A 14,634-nucleotide genomic window follows, 5' to 3' on the forward strand; every position below is an offset into this window, starting at 1 on the left:
ATCGCCCTCATTCACCCAAACAACGTCAACGCGACAGATTACACTGATATGTTTGGTCAAGGTTATTGTGAGGGCAGCGGTTGGAGCTCGGCTCCGTCAGTCACTGAGCAGCAGACGGGATTTGTGCGGTGGAGAAGATCTCGGCAGTGTTCATAGGCTGGTTGCTTGTTGATATCCTGTCAATCTGCAAGTCAACGGACGGGGGGGAGGTCAGTGTGGTTAGCTTAGCAGGCTGCGCCGCTCAACCAACCAGGAAGTCAACAAAGTTGCTAAATAACATCTGCTTCACTTTGCTTTTCTGCAGCAACGTTGAAACAACATCATGAGCTCTGCTGCCTCTCCGGTAAGTTATAAAGCGCCTACCTCTCTTTGACATGACACCGCCACGTCTGCTCAAAAATATTAGCTTACTGGCTGCGTTAGCCTCGCCAGCTAACTGTTAGCCTCATGCTAACAGTGTTTGTTGACAGTCTTCACTGAATCAAAGACAACAACAACATGCAGAGCGTTAGCTGCATGCTAGCGTGTCATCTTTTGTTTAGAGTAAAATCGCTGACTTTACTGAGAATGACTGCATTTACCATGACACAGGCTAATCAACTACTGAAAACTTCAAGAACTAACGTTAACATTAACTTAGGAATGGAGAGTCAGTCCCAGTCAGATTTACTGAAGGACAAACAAAGAGAAATATAACTGTCAAGTTGTAGCTTACGATAAAACACAGGTGATTATAAAATACTACTACTAATTGTTATTAGCAGTAGTTAACATCAAGGCCAGCAACTAAAGGTTATCACCAGCACATACAAAGTAAGCTAAACAACTAAATATTCTCATCTGCACCTGTAAAGCCCATAAAGGTTTTGAGACATAACATCTTTATTAATAAATTTGCTAATTTTATGTTAGTAACCCCATTTACTCATGCAGCAGATGTTAGACAAAGAAGGAATTACTTATATACTTGTAACAATAGGAAATATCATATAAATGTACAGATAGATAAAATATCTATACAGTATAAATAAATAGAATAATAGTGTAAAGAAATAAATAGAATAACATAAAGGGTGATAATAGTGCCATTAGAGGACCATAATCTTCAACATACAATTATAATAAACACTGTGTATGGATAGTGCAAATAACTGTACAAGATAATGTCAGTCAAGTAAAGTGCAGGATTGCTCTTGGATATTACAGTTTAACAGGATAATTAGTTGACTAATTATTTAGATAATGGTAAGCTTGATTATTGTTATTATTATTAGGCTCAAGGTTTTGCTGAAACTTTCTTTTATCTTACTGAACTCATGAAAACATTCTGAGCCTGACAAGCTGTATGACACACTTTGTGCTTTCACTGATATGGGAGGCACAGCCACAAAGTTAACTGGTAAATCCTTGTTTAATGTATTTTTGACTTGTTTAACAGCTGATCAGTGATGTGTGTTTTATTGTGTGTTGCAGACTATTGGGGAGTTATTCCTCATCCTAAGTGAGATGGGTTTCACAGAGGAGCAGATCCAGGCGGCTATGCAGGCAGGCCATTTTTCTGTGCCAGATGCAGCTGAATGGTGAGTTGACTCAGCACTTTTTCTCAACCTTGTGAATAACAATTCAGTAATGTTTGTTCAGTTTCTAAATGATGATAGTAAATGCCGTGTCCCTCTATCATATGCTGATAGGCTGTTACAGGGTCAGTATCCACGACACAGGTTGGTCAAGCAGTCGTCACAGCCAGCTGAAACAGCGTTTTCTGCTTTCAACCCACCCAAAGAGGCAGCAAGCACTTCAGAGTCACAAACATGTCCCCCTGAAAATAGAGGTATAACAAGACAAGGTTTTGACTATATATTATCAATTATTTGCTTACTTTAGTGGATCAGTAACTGTAAAGTAAAGTAATCAGTAAATAACTGCACTGCATTAGTGCAGTTATTTAGCCTCTTTCTCTTTTAATAATAGTGTGTTGTAGATTATTTATTACATAATTGTAACAGCTGATAAATATTGATTGTAATCATTTTGATGGACAGTTTAATACAGGACTGGATAGTTTATGTTCAAATTTATCTAATGAGATTGTGTCTGACTTTAACAGCATGTCCTTCATTGGTGCTGAGACCATCACAATCAGGCAACCTCTCCCCAGAACCCCTACCAGTTGAGTCACGCATCAAGCAAGACAAGAGCGACTTTGTAGAGCAAGAAAGACAACGTGTTGCTCAGGAAGCCAGAGCAGAGAGAAGACAAAAGAAACAGGTCAGCAACTCTGAAAGAAGGATTCATTGTATTGAACTGTGCTAACTCAGCTGGACCAGGACCTTTTGTTATGCTGCAGAGAACAAAGTCTTTTGAGCCAAGTGTCAGATTCATAATCTTATGATGTGTTTTGTACTATCAGGAGCGTGAGTTGGTGTTAAAGCGGATAGCTGAGGACCGGAAGATCTTGCAGCAGAAGGGTCAGACCAGTGCCGCCACAGAGACATCTCCTCCCAGTGGTCAAGCGCAGAAGCTCGGAGGAACGGTTCAGACGAATGTGGATAACAACTGTATCCTCATGGTGAGACTATGAAGAACCTTAACTTCTGATGATGTGTGTTATAATTACAGAATTAATTTATTTTTTGTTGTGGTGCAGATTCGGCTGCCGTCTGGTGAGTCAATGCGTGAACGCTTCCCAGCTGATGCTCCACTGCGTAACGTTGTGGAGCACATCTCCAGACGTTACCCCTCCCTGCCTTCCTTTTCCCTGCTCCAGGGTTTCCCTCGGAAACGCTTTGGGGAGGCTGAGTTGGATTGCTCGCTGCGCTCTCTTGGCCTTACACCCAACGCTGCACTGTGTATTCAGACAACTCCTCCGGACACACCTCAGGATCCACAGAGCCCTCCAGTACCACCATCAGCTGGACAGAATGAGCCATCTCCATGCTCTGTGGCACCACAACCTCATATCCCTGTCCAGGAGGAGGCAGGACAGCAGGATCTACTACCCCCTCCACTACCCAACCGGCTGTGGGAAGAGGCAAAGAATTATGCCGGAATCCCTGGAGTTGGTCATGCACTATGTGGGCCGTCTCACTTCTGGGGTAAGTTAGTTCATCAAAGCTTTTTTTTTTATGTACAGTTTTAAATTTTGGAAAGGAGATGTAGTAAATTCAAAACCCTTCATTCAACCTTTCAAGCTCAGTGATTTTTGAAATGCTTGTTAGTCCTAGTTTATTTCTTACCCTAATTATTTTATGCATACAGCTTTGTACTATTAAATTGTTATAAAGAACACATAATTTCGTAGGCTGTTGCTCATCTTTGGAAATGATTATCGCCCATAAAAGGCATAAAGATCTAACTATGAGTCATGTTGTAAATGCTGTTTAAAGAGGCAGAGACTTGGACTTCTTACTAAAGCTTTTCCCAGTTACCAGCTCTATAGAATGCAAACCAAGAAGTATTTAAACAAGACTTGGATGTTTTAAACACTGGATGACATTTCTGGTACTCAACAGGACGTGGCCAGAGGTTGGTTCCTGGTGACGCTGAGAATGCAGCTGGAATAGACATTGATGAGGAACAAGAAGGAGAGGAAGAACCACCTAACTTGCTGAATGGTACTGCTCCTTTTGTCTCTTGAGATGTTGCCGGTTTACTTGGTTTCCTTCCTCCCTCTCCCTTTTTCTGTCTTCCTGGCTCTATGCGTCTCCACTTTTTCATTATCTCTCATGTCGAGAACAGACTGTGGATCCAACTTTCTGCTGTTGCACAAAGTTGGATCCACCATAAGTTACATACTGTACAGTCCAGTGCACAGAACATTAGAACAACTGACCCAGTAAAATGTGATATTACATAAGAGAGATTAGGATTATGAAATATGTAAACGCCTCTTTCTGTTAAACATAAATTCAGTACAGATGGCCAGAACTATTGAGTTCCACCAATGAGAACAGTGTTCCCTAAATGATTAAAGCTACTCTTTATCAGTTTTTCAGAGCATGTGGTTGTGATATATTGTTCTGAATCTGTACAGACCAGAGAGGGAAAGGAGCTTTTTTTTTTTTTTACAGTTGAAGCCAGTCATAAGAGAACCAGAACAAAATATGCTGATCAGAGGTGTGGAATAGGAAATGTTTTTTTCCATTGTGAATGTAGTAAAAATGCTCAATGGATTTTTATATAAACAGGTTTATGGTTTGTGTGTATATACTTTATGGCCTCGTGGTAATGTCACTGATTATTTAGTGGTTTTCTAAAATCCCACTGTCAGTGATTACTAATGTCACTTGTGTCATTTTCACAGGAATGCAAAGGCTGCCTTTCTTTCCTGAGAACCGGATTCAAGGAGCATTTGAACCCGGGCATCACTGGCCAGACCAAGGCAATCGACTCAGGTGGGTGTCACCGGCTGCCACATGGTGCACTTTAGATAAAACTATGTTATATACATTGTACAAAGAGTAGTGTTTCATGTGCATGTATTAGGTCATAAAACAGTAGACTACAGTATATAACATTTCAGCCTGAATGATGGCATGAAGGTGTGTACCAAATTTTATAGCAGTCCATCCCATAGTTGGTGAGACATTTCACCAAAAAGGTCAACCTCATGGTTCCTCTACCAGAAAAGGTCAGAGGTCATGAATGTTGTAAGATTCATCCTTTGGGAACTCTAGTCACTCTTTTCTTAAGCCATCAAATAGTTTCAAGAAAGAAATGTTTCTCATACAACCAGGGAGGTGTTACAACTTTCTGGTTGACCAATTACCATCCGCAGAGCCATGGCATGGCTACAAATAACCAACTGTGACAATACAGACAAAGAAATTAGCTTGTGTTTTGCAGTGTTGCACACAATGCAAGCGTGAAGTCTTGTTTGTGTGTTTCAGGGAGGCTCCAGTCGAAGAGTCAGCAGAGCCTGAGGATGCAGGAGGTCGGGTGGCGCCTGTAGCTGCAGGTCTGGCTGCAGTGGAGCGTCTTCAAAGAGCTGCACAGCAAGAAGATGCACATGCCTCACAGGGACAGGCATCACCACCTAAAAAACCCTTTAGGACACCCAGTGTGCCATCCTTATGTGCCTTGGCAACCCGTGCAACAGTTCACCTCATGACCGGTGAGAATATCCAGTTTCAAGAAGGTTTTCAGAGAATGTTTCTCACTGCTTCGTTTGTTCACTCTGGTCTTTCCTGACTCTGTTCTCACAGCTCCCAGCATGCAGTACAGCAGCAGTCTGGCAGGCCTGACCCCAGAGCTGGCAGAGCTTCTGCTTAACCACATGTCCCGAGAGAGGCTGCTACGTCCGCGTACCTTGGAGCTTTTCTTCGGCTGCCCAATGCAGAAGTTTGTTCTTAACTGCTACCCTTACTCCACCAATGAACTCCTGCGGCAGTTAAGGGCCTTCACAGCGCTGAAGCATCTGAGCCTGGTGAACTCTCCTCTGATTACTGGTACGTTTTGTCTTAGGTGATGGGTTAGGGTTCGATATTTCTCATACTTCACGACTGTTGCTTCACATATCTTTTTATGCAGTAAAAATGTTTGCTGGTTTAAAAGTTTTAATCTGTGTGTTTGTTGTTTCATTCTCCTAAACTTGTTCTGTCTAGACTCTGGTCTGTCGATCCTGTCCAGCCTGGTGAAACTCCAGTACCTCAACCTGGCTTCCTGTAGCAAACTGACAGACTCTTGTCTGCAGCATATCACAGGTTGGGCTTTCTACAAACAGTCTTGTAAACAAGGCTCAGACTGGATAACAGATTATGTAGCACTGCTTTAGCAGCAGTTACAATTATGTGCAAGAATGCCAGATCCCATCCTAAGCTGCTCAGTGTTACGTAGTTGTTTTTACTTTTAAATTGGTTTTGCCTTTTTGATTTTTCTCACACAACAACATATTTTTTTCTGTCTGTGTTCAAGGTTTGAAAAGTCTGTGCTTCCTGTCTCTGGACCAGACTAAGGTGAGTGATTCTGGGATGGTGCTGTATCTCCAGTCAGCCCCAACCTGCCTGTCCCAGCTCAGCCTGAACCAGACAGCAGTGACTGAAGCTACACTGGTAGTTCTTCCTGCCTGTGTGCCACAGCTGCGACTGCTCAGCATCAAGCAGACTAAGGTAGTGCTAACACAGATCATACATCATTGTTGTGTTGGTTATTAACATCTATCTATAACTGTCACTGTCCATGTACTGTTGTCTCGGGATGTTTCCAGGTTAAGGATGTGTCGGCTTTGGCAGAGCTGTTCAGCTTGCAGACTCTCAACCTGGATGGGACAGGTGTCACAGGGGAGTCACTGAAGTACATTTCCAGCCTCCCTGCACTGTCTTCCCTCAGTTTGGCAGGAATCCCAGTAGCTAATGGCAATCACGCCCTGCAGATCATCTCAGGTCTGTACCCTGGAAGAAACATTCAGTGATGAGCTAAGGGAAACAAAGTGGTTAAAACTGTTTCAAATCCAACTCTCTGCTTTGCTTCCAGGTCTAAAGTTGACTCATCTCACCCTCCCTGGACGCCACTTGGTGAATGACAGTGGGTTGTCATTCCTCTCTGATCTGTCTCTGCTCTTAGAACTGGACTTGACAGACTACACACAAGTCACAGACCAAGGAGTCCAACAGCTCTCCACCATGACCAGGTCATTGTGTTAAATCTGTTCTATTTTACATATTACAGCCAAACCGTTATTTGAGTATCATATTGATGACGAGTATTTTCTGTGTAGGTTGAAGAAGTTGTCACTTAGTAACACTCAGGTGACAGATGCAGGGCTTCCCTCCCTGCGTGGCCTGCAGGAGCTGCAGGAGCTGTGTTTGGACCGAACAGCAGTCACCAGCCGTGGAGTGGCTGAACTCATAACCTGTCTGAAGCACCTTCAGGTGATTTTACTGGGGATGTCTGTGTGTTAACATGAGCAGAGTGTCATTTAAAAAGTGGTGGAGAAATAAAAAAATGTGCTACACAGGTGTAAGCTGTTTCAAATGTAGGTGATAATATCTGTGGGATAACTCATGAATGTCATTATTGTTTTTGTTTTTCTGCTTAGGTGGTCATTTATGTTTCAAATATTTGAATAGATGGGCTTTACACTAGTAATGCTTACACCACATTGCAGTACAGAACTCATTAAATGAGGACTTAAACTGGTGCCTGGTGGTAACAATGTGATTGAGTCAGACCAAAGTGTGGGGATCAGAAAGGGGTTAAACGTTACATTAAAACTCTTACAGATATTCTCTGTTACACAAAATACTGCTCTGTTGTTTACATTGAGTTTGATACTGCATTAATTCTTGTGAGGAAGTATTTACTAGCTGTCATTGTAGGTTAGTAGTAGTAGTTCCTCTTGCTGCTGATTTTCAACATCAAATGTTGATTTGTGTGTTGAGATTAATTGAATTAATCTTGTATCAATATCGACTACATTTCCTATGTAAACAGTTGCCTGTAATAGATTAAGGAACATGATATTGTGCCGATATCCAACATTTATGTTTCCGTGGTTTTTAGGTGTTGGGGCTAGCCAGCACTCAGGTGGGAGACACAGTAGTGAGGAGAGGTGTGATCCACTGCAATCAGCTTCTGAAGCTTAATCTCAGCCGCACACGGATCACAGATCATGGTAAGGTCCCATACTGAACACCCAGCCTTTTCTTCATCTGGCAGAGAATTTTAATATTTTACTTGTTCCCACAAATGCCACCAATGTGTCGCTCACTTTCTCCTCAGGTTTGAAGTTTCTGAAACACATGCGTCTGGCTCAGGTGAATCTGGACGGCACTGGAGTCAGTCTGATGGGCATTGCCAGCCTCCTCTCACTCACCAATATAAGCAGCATCCGGGCCAGCAACACTCGCGCCATTCCCCCTGATGAGGTGTCAGATGAGGAGTGGGAAGCCCAGTGAGCATCGGCACCTCCAGTTGAGCTACACATTCTATACCCGAGCACGCTTCTAACTCCTGCTGCTGACTGCTTTAGCCCCTGAAACATGCTGCCAACAGGTTCACCTGGAAACAGCGTAACTCCTGACACTCCTCCTTTAGGTTTCAGCTGCAGCTAGCGCCACTAATCTCTGTTACGCTGAGCTGAAACTTTAAACGGGAGGCTCGTGTTTAACGACTAGGCCATTTAAAATGTTTACATATATATAGAGAAACAATCAGTATTTGCTCACATACGCTGTAGGAAGCTTCCACCTGACAGATTTTAAAGCTTTATGTGCAACCTTATAGGTTGGCAATACAGTTTCTCCTGCTTGGCACTAGTGGAACCAACTGTCAGAAATATGTTGGATATGTACCTTCTAACCCAGCATGTATTTTCAGACTACAGTAACTAACAGACTGATATGCCCACAAGTTAAATGAAAATCTAAAGTTGTCAGTTCAACAATTGTTGAATGTTTGGGAGAGATATGAAGGCAGAGAATGTCTTCGTCATAATTCTGTCATCCAATGTTGGAACAAGTAGTGTATTAATTTTGTTTTGTCATTGTATTTACGAACTGGGAGAAAAGTTCATGTCAGACTTCTGATCTATTTGATGCTTTGAGAGTTGTTAGTACATGCAACAAATACTGTTTCAGATCCACTGATGTCAGCAAAATAGAGACAAGAGTCTGAACTATACTCAAGTTTTGAAGATACGTAGCAGTGATATAACTCAAAATGAATGCCCAACAACACATTTGTAAGGTGGTACTTAATTGATTTCAGTTTCATCATTCAATGTCACCTTAAAAGTCAATTTGATAACACCAACTGTAACCACAGATAAATAGAATAGTATAGACTAGGCTGGTATTGGTAAGTCAAGGTTTCGCTTTCACTTCAACAGATTCAGGTGTTTTCATTTGCAAGGTATTGTACAGACAACCTGCATTTATTTTTAAAATGCTGTGGGGACAAAAAACAAAAAAAAGACGATAGCGTAACATTTGATACCAAAAGACAGAGGTTTGAAGAATGAATAGTTGCCTACAAACTGCATCCTGGAGGTGCACGGTCCTTAGTTAGTTAGTTTTTATGTCTTTCGGATTAGCTACTTTTAGTAATGGTAGGTTTGGTTATGGTTAAGAGGAATGATGGTATTTTAGGACAGCTCAGCTATTTTCAGTTATGTGGAGAACAGAATCCCACAGTAGTGGAGGCTCTATGCAGCCATGAGGCTCAAAAGCCAGAATCCAAAGCAATGTCTTCTAATCAATTTTGTCCTCTTGTTTACAGAGTTGTAAAATAGTTTATTTTCCCTAAAACCATTTGGAAGCATGTTAACGATTAGGTTTAAACTTAATAAAGTTTTCTTAATTCAAACAATGTTTTGTTCTGTTATTTCCAGACAAACCTTTATTGCATTACATTGTTGAATAAGGCAAAATTGCTCTTTTACACAAAAGATGTCAACTTTTAAATATCATAAAATATGACCTAAAAGCTGTTGCATACATGTCGGGGTAAAACTGAGTTTTCTGGAAAATTAAACGTTTCTATGAAGACGGCACAATGGAATGCATTCCAAAGATGCACTGAGATGCTTCAGGTGAACCAGCCAATCAGAGTGCAGCCTGAGGTGAACAAAATGGGTGGGGTGGGACTGGATTGAGTTCAGCACGGTGCAGCAAACCAAAATGAAAATACAGTACAACATGTACAAGAGACTAAGTGTCCAATAAGATACACAAGAGATAGTTCGAGTTCTAGTTAGGATATTTCCTGCAACGCAAATACTGCTCATCCCCTCAGGAGTCAGCAGGTTAAATCCATGATGCAAAATAAGGAAGTGGGCTCAGAGTGTGATGTTTCTTTAGATGTCATGCGCTTGCTGCTTTTCAATCTTAGATTTCAAGTGCTCCTTGTATGCCAGGATGTCCCTATTCCACTTTGTGATGGTTTGATTCTCACACACCCAGATCTCCTGAGCCACCTGAGAAAAGAAAAGTGATTATAATGGTGCCAACTAAAACTTCTCCTGTTAAATCCTGTTTCCAACTAAATAAATCCATCAAATCAAGTACCTGCTGAATTAGCCTGAAGTCGTGGCTAACTAGCATCATGCCACCCTCAAACTCGTTGACTGCGTCTGCAAGTGCGTCAATAGTCTCGATATCCAGGTGATTGGTGGGCTCATCAAGGAACAACATGTGTGGATTCTGCCAGGCCAGCCAAGCAAAACACACTCGGCACTTCTGGCCATCTGACAGGTTCCTGATTGGACTGACCTGGAATTTATTTCAGGTGTCAATTCAGTGTGGTGTATTTCAGAAAAACTATATCGTTTTGGGCTGTTGAACTGGATTAAAATCTGCATTTTGCTGTATTTTAATTCTGAAGTAGTATCCCAATCGCACCTGTTGTTTTCCTGTCAGGCCGTACCGACCAATGATCTTCCTCATCTCCTCCTTTTCTTTAATCTCAGGGAAACACTTCATCATGTACTCCAAAGGAGACAGATCCAGCTCTAGCTGCTCTGTCAGATGCTGCAACACAATCAGATGCATAGGAGACATAGTCAATATGTTTTATCGTTGGTATTTTACATGTTCAGTGTGTGGAGGAGCCAGATGCCCATACTAGATATACTCATTTGCTATGAACAGGCTCAGTGCTATACCTGATGATATCTGCCAATCTTGACGTGAGAATGTTTGCGGATCATGCCATCAGTGGGCAGCAGCTACAAAAGAGAAAAAGACCAAACTTTACCTTTCTGAACACACCAACAGTTGTTGGACATTTGGGAACTGTACTGTACCACTGTACCCACCTCTCCCATTAGCAGCTTCAGCAGGGTGGACTTCCCTGCTCCATTGGGCCCCACCAGAGCTACTCGTGTATCCAAATCAATACCAAACTCCAGGTTTTTATAGATGTGCGGCTACAGGAAGCACAAATGACTGATAAGTAAATCCATGTATCAGTGAACAAAGCTTTCCATGCTACATTATGAACTATACTCACTGTGTTGTCGCTGTACTTGAAGCTCACATTCTGAACCATGATAACAGGAGGAGGAATCTTCCCACAGGGAGGAAAATAAAATGACAGAGTCTGTGGAGACAAATGAAGAGATCACTATGATACTAAATGTACACTATGTAGCTGAGCCAGTGTGGGTCATTGCATCAAAACCACTGCCCACTAGTTTCCAAACCACTATAGATGCCTAACTTCATTAATACCTTGTCATTCACAACTTTTTCAGTCAAGCCTGATGCCACCATCTTCTGCAGTGTCTTCTCTTTGCTCTGTGCCTGTCGTGCCAGTTTTGCAGAGCCGTGACCAAACCTGGCTATGTAATTCTAGAAGAACAAGGAAACAAATGCTATAATGAGAACATGTCTTATATTATTCTACTTAAAAAAATAATTCATACACATGAATTTATCAGAGGTATAACAGCTTCAGGGTATGAGGCTCACATTCACAGTAAGACACAGAATTAGAACTTAATATCAGAATTGAAACGAAATGAAACCCTAGGGATGAATGCTGGTTATATTATGAAGTAATATTTAACAAGAAAAACAACCTCAGATGACCTTTATTGAGAACAACTGGTCAAATGTGGGGCTCTTGGTGTGATACATGCCCTGGAAAGAGATTTACTTCTTGTCAACACCCTCATTTACCTTCATGTGTGCTATCTGGTCCTGTTCCCAGTTGAAACGCTTCATCTGGTTCTCTTCCAGCTCCTCTCTCGTCTTCACATACTGGTCATAGTTACCCTTAAAATAAAAATACATTTGCATGGTCAACCGACAGCTTACCCCCAGGTACCTTATTTAGCAATCTGACATGACATAATCCAGTCAAGATACTTTTAAGGCCGTCTAAGGGATGCTAAGGCAGTTCTTGTTTAAGGCAAAGTACTTCTTAATTTTACTTTAATGAAACCACTGCTGGTTCAGCAAAGTGTTCTTACCGTGTAGTATTTCAGTTTTCTCTGATGTAGGTGGATGATATTTGTGCACACACCATTTAGGAAGTCTTGAGAGTGTGAGATGAGCACAAGGATTCGTTTGAACCTGCCAAAAAGCAACAGTCAATACATGTCTGTGCGCATACATGATACATAAAAAATAAGATGTCAACTTACGACTTGAGCTCCTCTTCCAGCCACACACAAGCATCCAAGTCCAAGTGGTTTGTGGGTTCATCCAGCAACAACATGAAGGGCTTTATGAACAGAGCTCTACAAAAATAATGAATATTTATTCAAATTTAATACACAAAATGTGTCACTGACATTTAGCTGCACTTACATACACAATGCCACTGAATAGTGCAATATAGAGTGCTTTGGCTTTACCTGGCCAGAGCAACACGCATCCTCCATCCTCCACTGAAGTCCTTAAGTTTCTTCTGCTGCATAGCAGTGCTGAAACCTAAACCGTGAAGGATCCGCGAGGCTCGCATCTCTGCCTTGTCTGCATCCAGCTCCTCCAGACGCTCATACAGCTCCATCAGCTTCTCACACTCAGCTAAACAGGGGAAAAAAGAGAAATTTACTCATTTAAAATCGATACAGTTACAGAACTAGTAACTAGAAGATCTTTTTCTATGCTGAATTAGTTTTTTAAAGTTAACCATATTCAAATTGAGCTACACATTTTGAATGCAATTATTGCATGGGATATCACTCACAGTCCTCATGGGCAAGTCTCTCTGCCTCCTTCTCCAACATAATCCTCGCTTCATCAACCTCCATGACACACTGCAGAGCTGTCTTGTCGCTGGGGGCCATTTCCCGGGTCAAGTGGTAAATATCTATGTGCTCTGGAATGGGAATCTCACGATGCCCAATAGCTGACAACAGCATAGATTTTCCTGTTGGATAGAAGCACAGGGGAAAATCAATACAGTGCTTGTTATGATATAAGACATCAAAAAACCATTCCGTGGAACAACCATCCGGAACAGTGGAACTGCTGTTAATGAGCATGGTTTGAAACAGATGTGAGTGTAGTGATTCAATATTATATTGCAGGTGTTATAGTCAAGTTGCCAAAACAGCAAGAAGGAAAATGGCACTAAGTACATGTTAATACAAAGGCCACTGCCTACTGCACCAGGCGTAGCCAGTTACCTGTGCCATTAAGACCGATGAGGCCATAGCGTCTGCCTGAGTTCAGCTCCAAGCTGGTGTCTGCTAGCAGCTCTTGACCATGGAAGGTGAGCGACAGGCTGCTTATGTGGACATCAGTACTGTTGGGGTGCGAGGCCAGAACGCCTGTCACGGCACGTGCCTCTGTCTTCCGTAGCTCAAACTCATCCAACTCCTTTGTCAAATTGGCAACACCTGTAGAATGTTTGAATTAACAAAATCCTATTAACTGCTTTGCAGGATGATTTAAGGTTTACTTTCCATAAAAAGACGGATATCATGCTGATGTCAGACTGAAGCTTACGTCTGATTAAGATTTATGCTCACCATTGCTCTCTGCTCCATTTTGCTGGGTCTCTAGTTGTTCACTCTCCCCATTCACCTCATCTGCTTTCTTGGTGCGCTGGCGGGCTTTGGCAGCCTCCTTCTTCTTTGCTGCCTTCTTCTTGGCTAAGTCGGATGGCATGGTTGTACAAGACTAAAGAGGTGGATATAAAAGAAGAAAACTAATTTCACCACTAATAAAACCATGTTGTGTCAGAACATTAAGATTACTATACCCAGGTTCTCAGTTGTTCAAATTTTGGGATAATTTTAATTAAATCGGTCAACTGTTGTCAGAATATGGATCACGGCAAAATGACTAATCGTTTACAGAAAGTACCATTAGGAGTAGCACTCAGCACACTTGTCGGCTTACCAATGAGAAAAATGTGCCGGTTTAACTTCACCATACAGCTGATTTTAAGAGAGGCCTAACGGTATTAGAAAATACCTAACATGGTCAGCGACTGAGCCCGAGGAGCTGAAAGGTTGATAATAATATGGGTACACTAACCCACACCGCATTTCGTTTCCTTTCAGTCCCACCTGCTTGCACGTTGGGCTCTTACCATGAACATGGATAGCCCAGCTGTTAGCAGCTAACGTTAGCAGATGCCGCTAACACTAACAGCAATTTAAGTCACTTCAGATGATAAACCCATGACAATACTCAAACGATAGGTTTTTCAGATGAAGCCAAAGTGCCACACACGAAGGACAAAGCAAATCAATCCGACAAACTGCCCGTTGACTGCGTTATTCATCTGACGTTAGCTACCTAAGCTAGCAATGGTAGCTAAACACAATTGACAGGCCTGAGCCGCTAAAGCTAACGACGGTAGGCCCAACTGGTAACCACAGGCTGTGACGGCGGCTAATTAATATTTTTAAGCCTGTAATCACTTCCACACTAACATGTGTATGATACCACTTTAAAACACGAATGTGCTATCCCATTAATAGGTCGCTTACCTAGACAATGAAACGCTGTTCTCCGGAGCACACCGACGACTCGTGTCCACTTTTCGCCGGGTGGATGTAGCCGCTCGCCGAACCGCCACACGGCCCATATATGGGCAAGAAGGGCGGAGAGCATAATGAGGTCGCCCCCTCTTCCGGTGCTGCAGTGAACTGTCGGAGTCCTCCTAGAATAAGGAGATTAATTCATAAATCAGGAGAATGAATAAAAGATATGCAAGACTGGGACAAAATATGTT

General features: G+C 42.1%; 2 protein-coding genes across 2 annotated transcripts; one reads left to right on the top strand and one right to left on the bottom strand.

Annotated features, from left to right (window-relative positions):
- Positions 1-142: 142 nt before the first annotated feature.
- si:ch73-173p19.1 lies at positions 143-8,909 on the top strand. Its single transcript, XM_026362438.1, has 17 exons — positions 143-343; positions 1,474-1,580; positions 1,692-1,831; positions 2,108-2,268; positions 2,411-2,569; positions 2,648-3,095; positions 3,513-3,614; positions 4,304-4,394; positions 4,890-5,113; positions 5,205-5,447; positions 5,604-5,702; positions 5,914-6,107; positions 6,206-6,380; positions 6,472-6,628; positions 6,716-6,869; positions 7,501-7,612; positions 7,720-8,909. Exons 1-17 carry the CDS (start codon positions 323-325, stop codon positions 7,893-7,895), a joined length of 2,763 nt encoding a protein of 920 aa, XP_026218223.1. The 5' UTR covers positions 143-322; the 3' UTR covers positions 7,896-8,909.
- Positions 8,910-9,026: 117 nt separating this feature from the next.
- abcf2b (ATP-binding cassette, sub-family F (GCN20), member 2b) lies at positions 9,027-14,478 on the bottom strand. The gene is made up of 15 exons (XM_026362439.1): positions 14,390-14,478; positions 13,421-13,571; positions 13,076-13,288; positions 12,634-12,816; positions 12,299-12,470; positions 12,086-12,181; positions 11,912-12,014; positions 11,619-11,714; positions 11,169-11,288; positions 10,948-11,037; positions 10,754-10,864; positions 10,601-10,663; positions 10,338-10,466; positions 10,005-10,208; positions 9,027-9,913 (listed from the first exon to the last, which is right to left on the bottom strand). Exons 2-15 carry the CDS (start codon positions 13,557-13,559, stop codon positions 9,794-9,796), a joined length of 1,839 nt encoding a protein of 612 aa, XP_026218224.1. The 5' UTR covers positions 13,560-13,571; positions 14,390-14,478; the 3' UTR covers positions 9,027-9,793.
- Between the last annotated feature and the right edge of the window lie 156 nt (positions 14,479-14,634).

The sequence above is a fragment of the Anabas testudineus genome, chromosome 2 (genome assembly GCF_900324465.2).
Source record: "Anabas testudineus chromosome 2, fAnaTes1.2, whole genome shotgun sequence".
Taxonomy (NCBI): domain Eukaryota; kingdom Metazoa; phylum Chordata; class Actinopteri; order Anabantiformes; family Anabantidae; genus Anabas; species Anabas testudineus.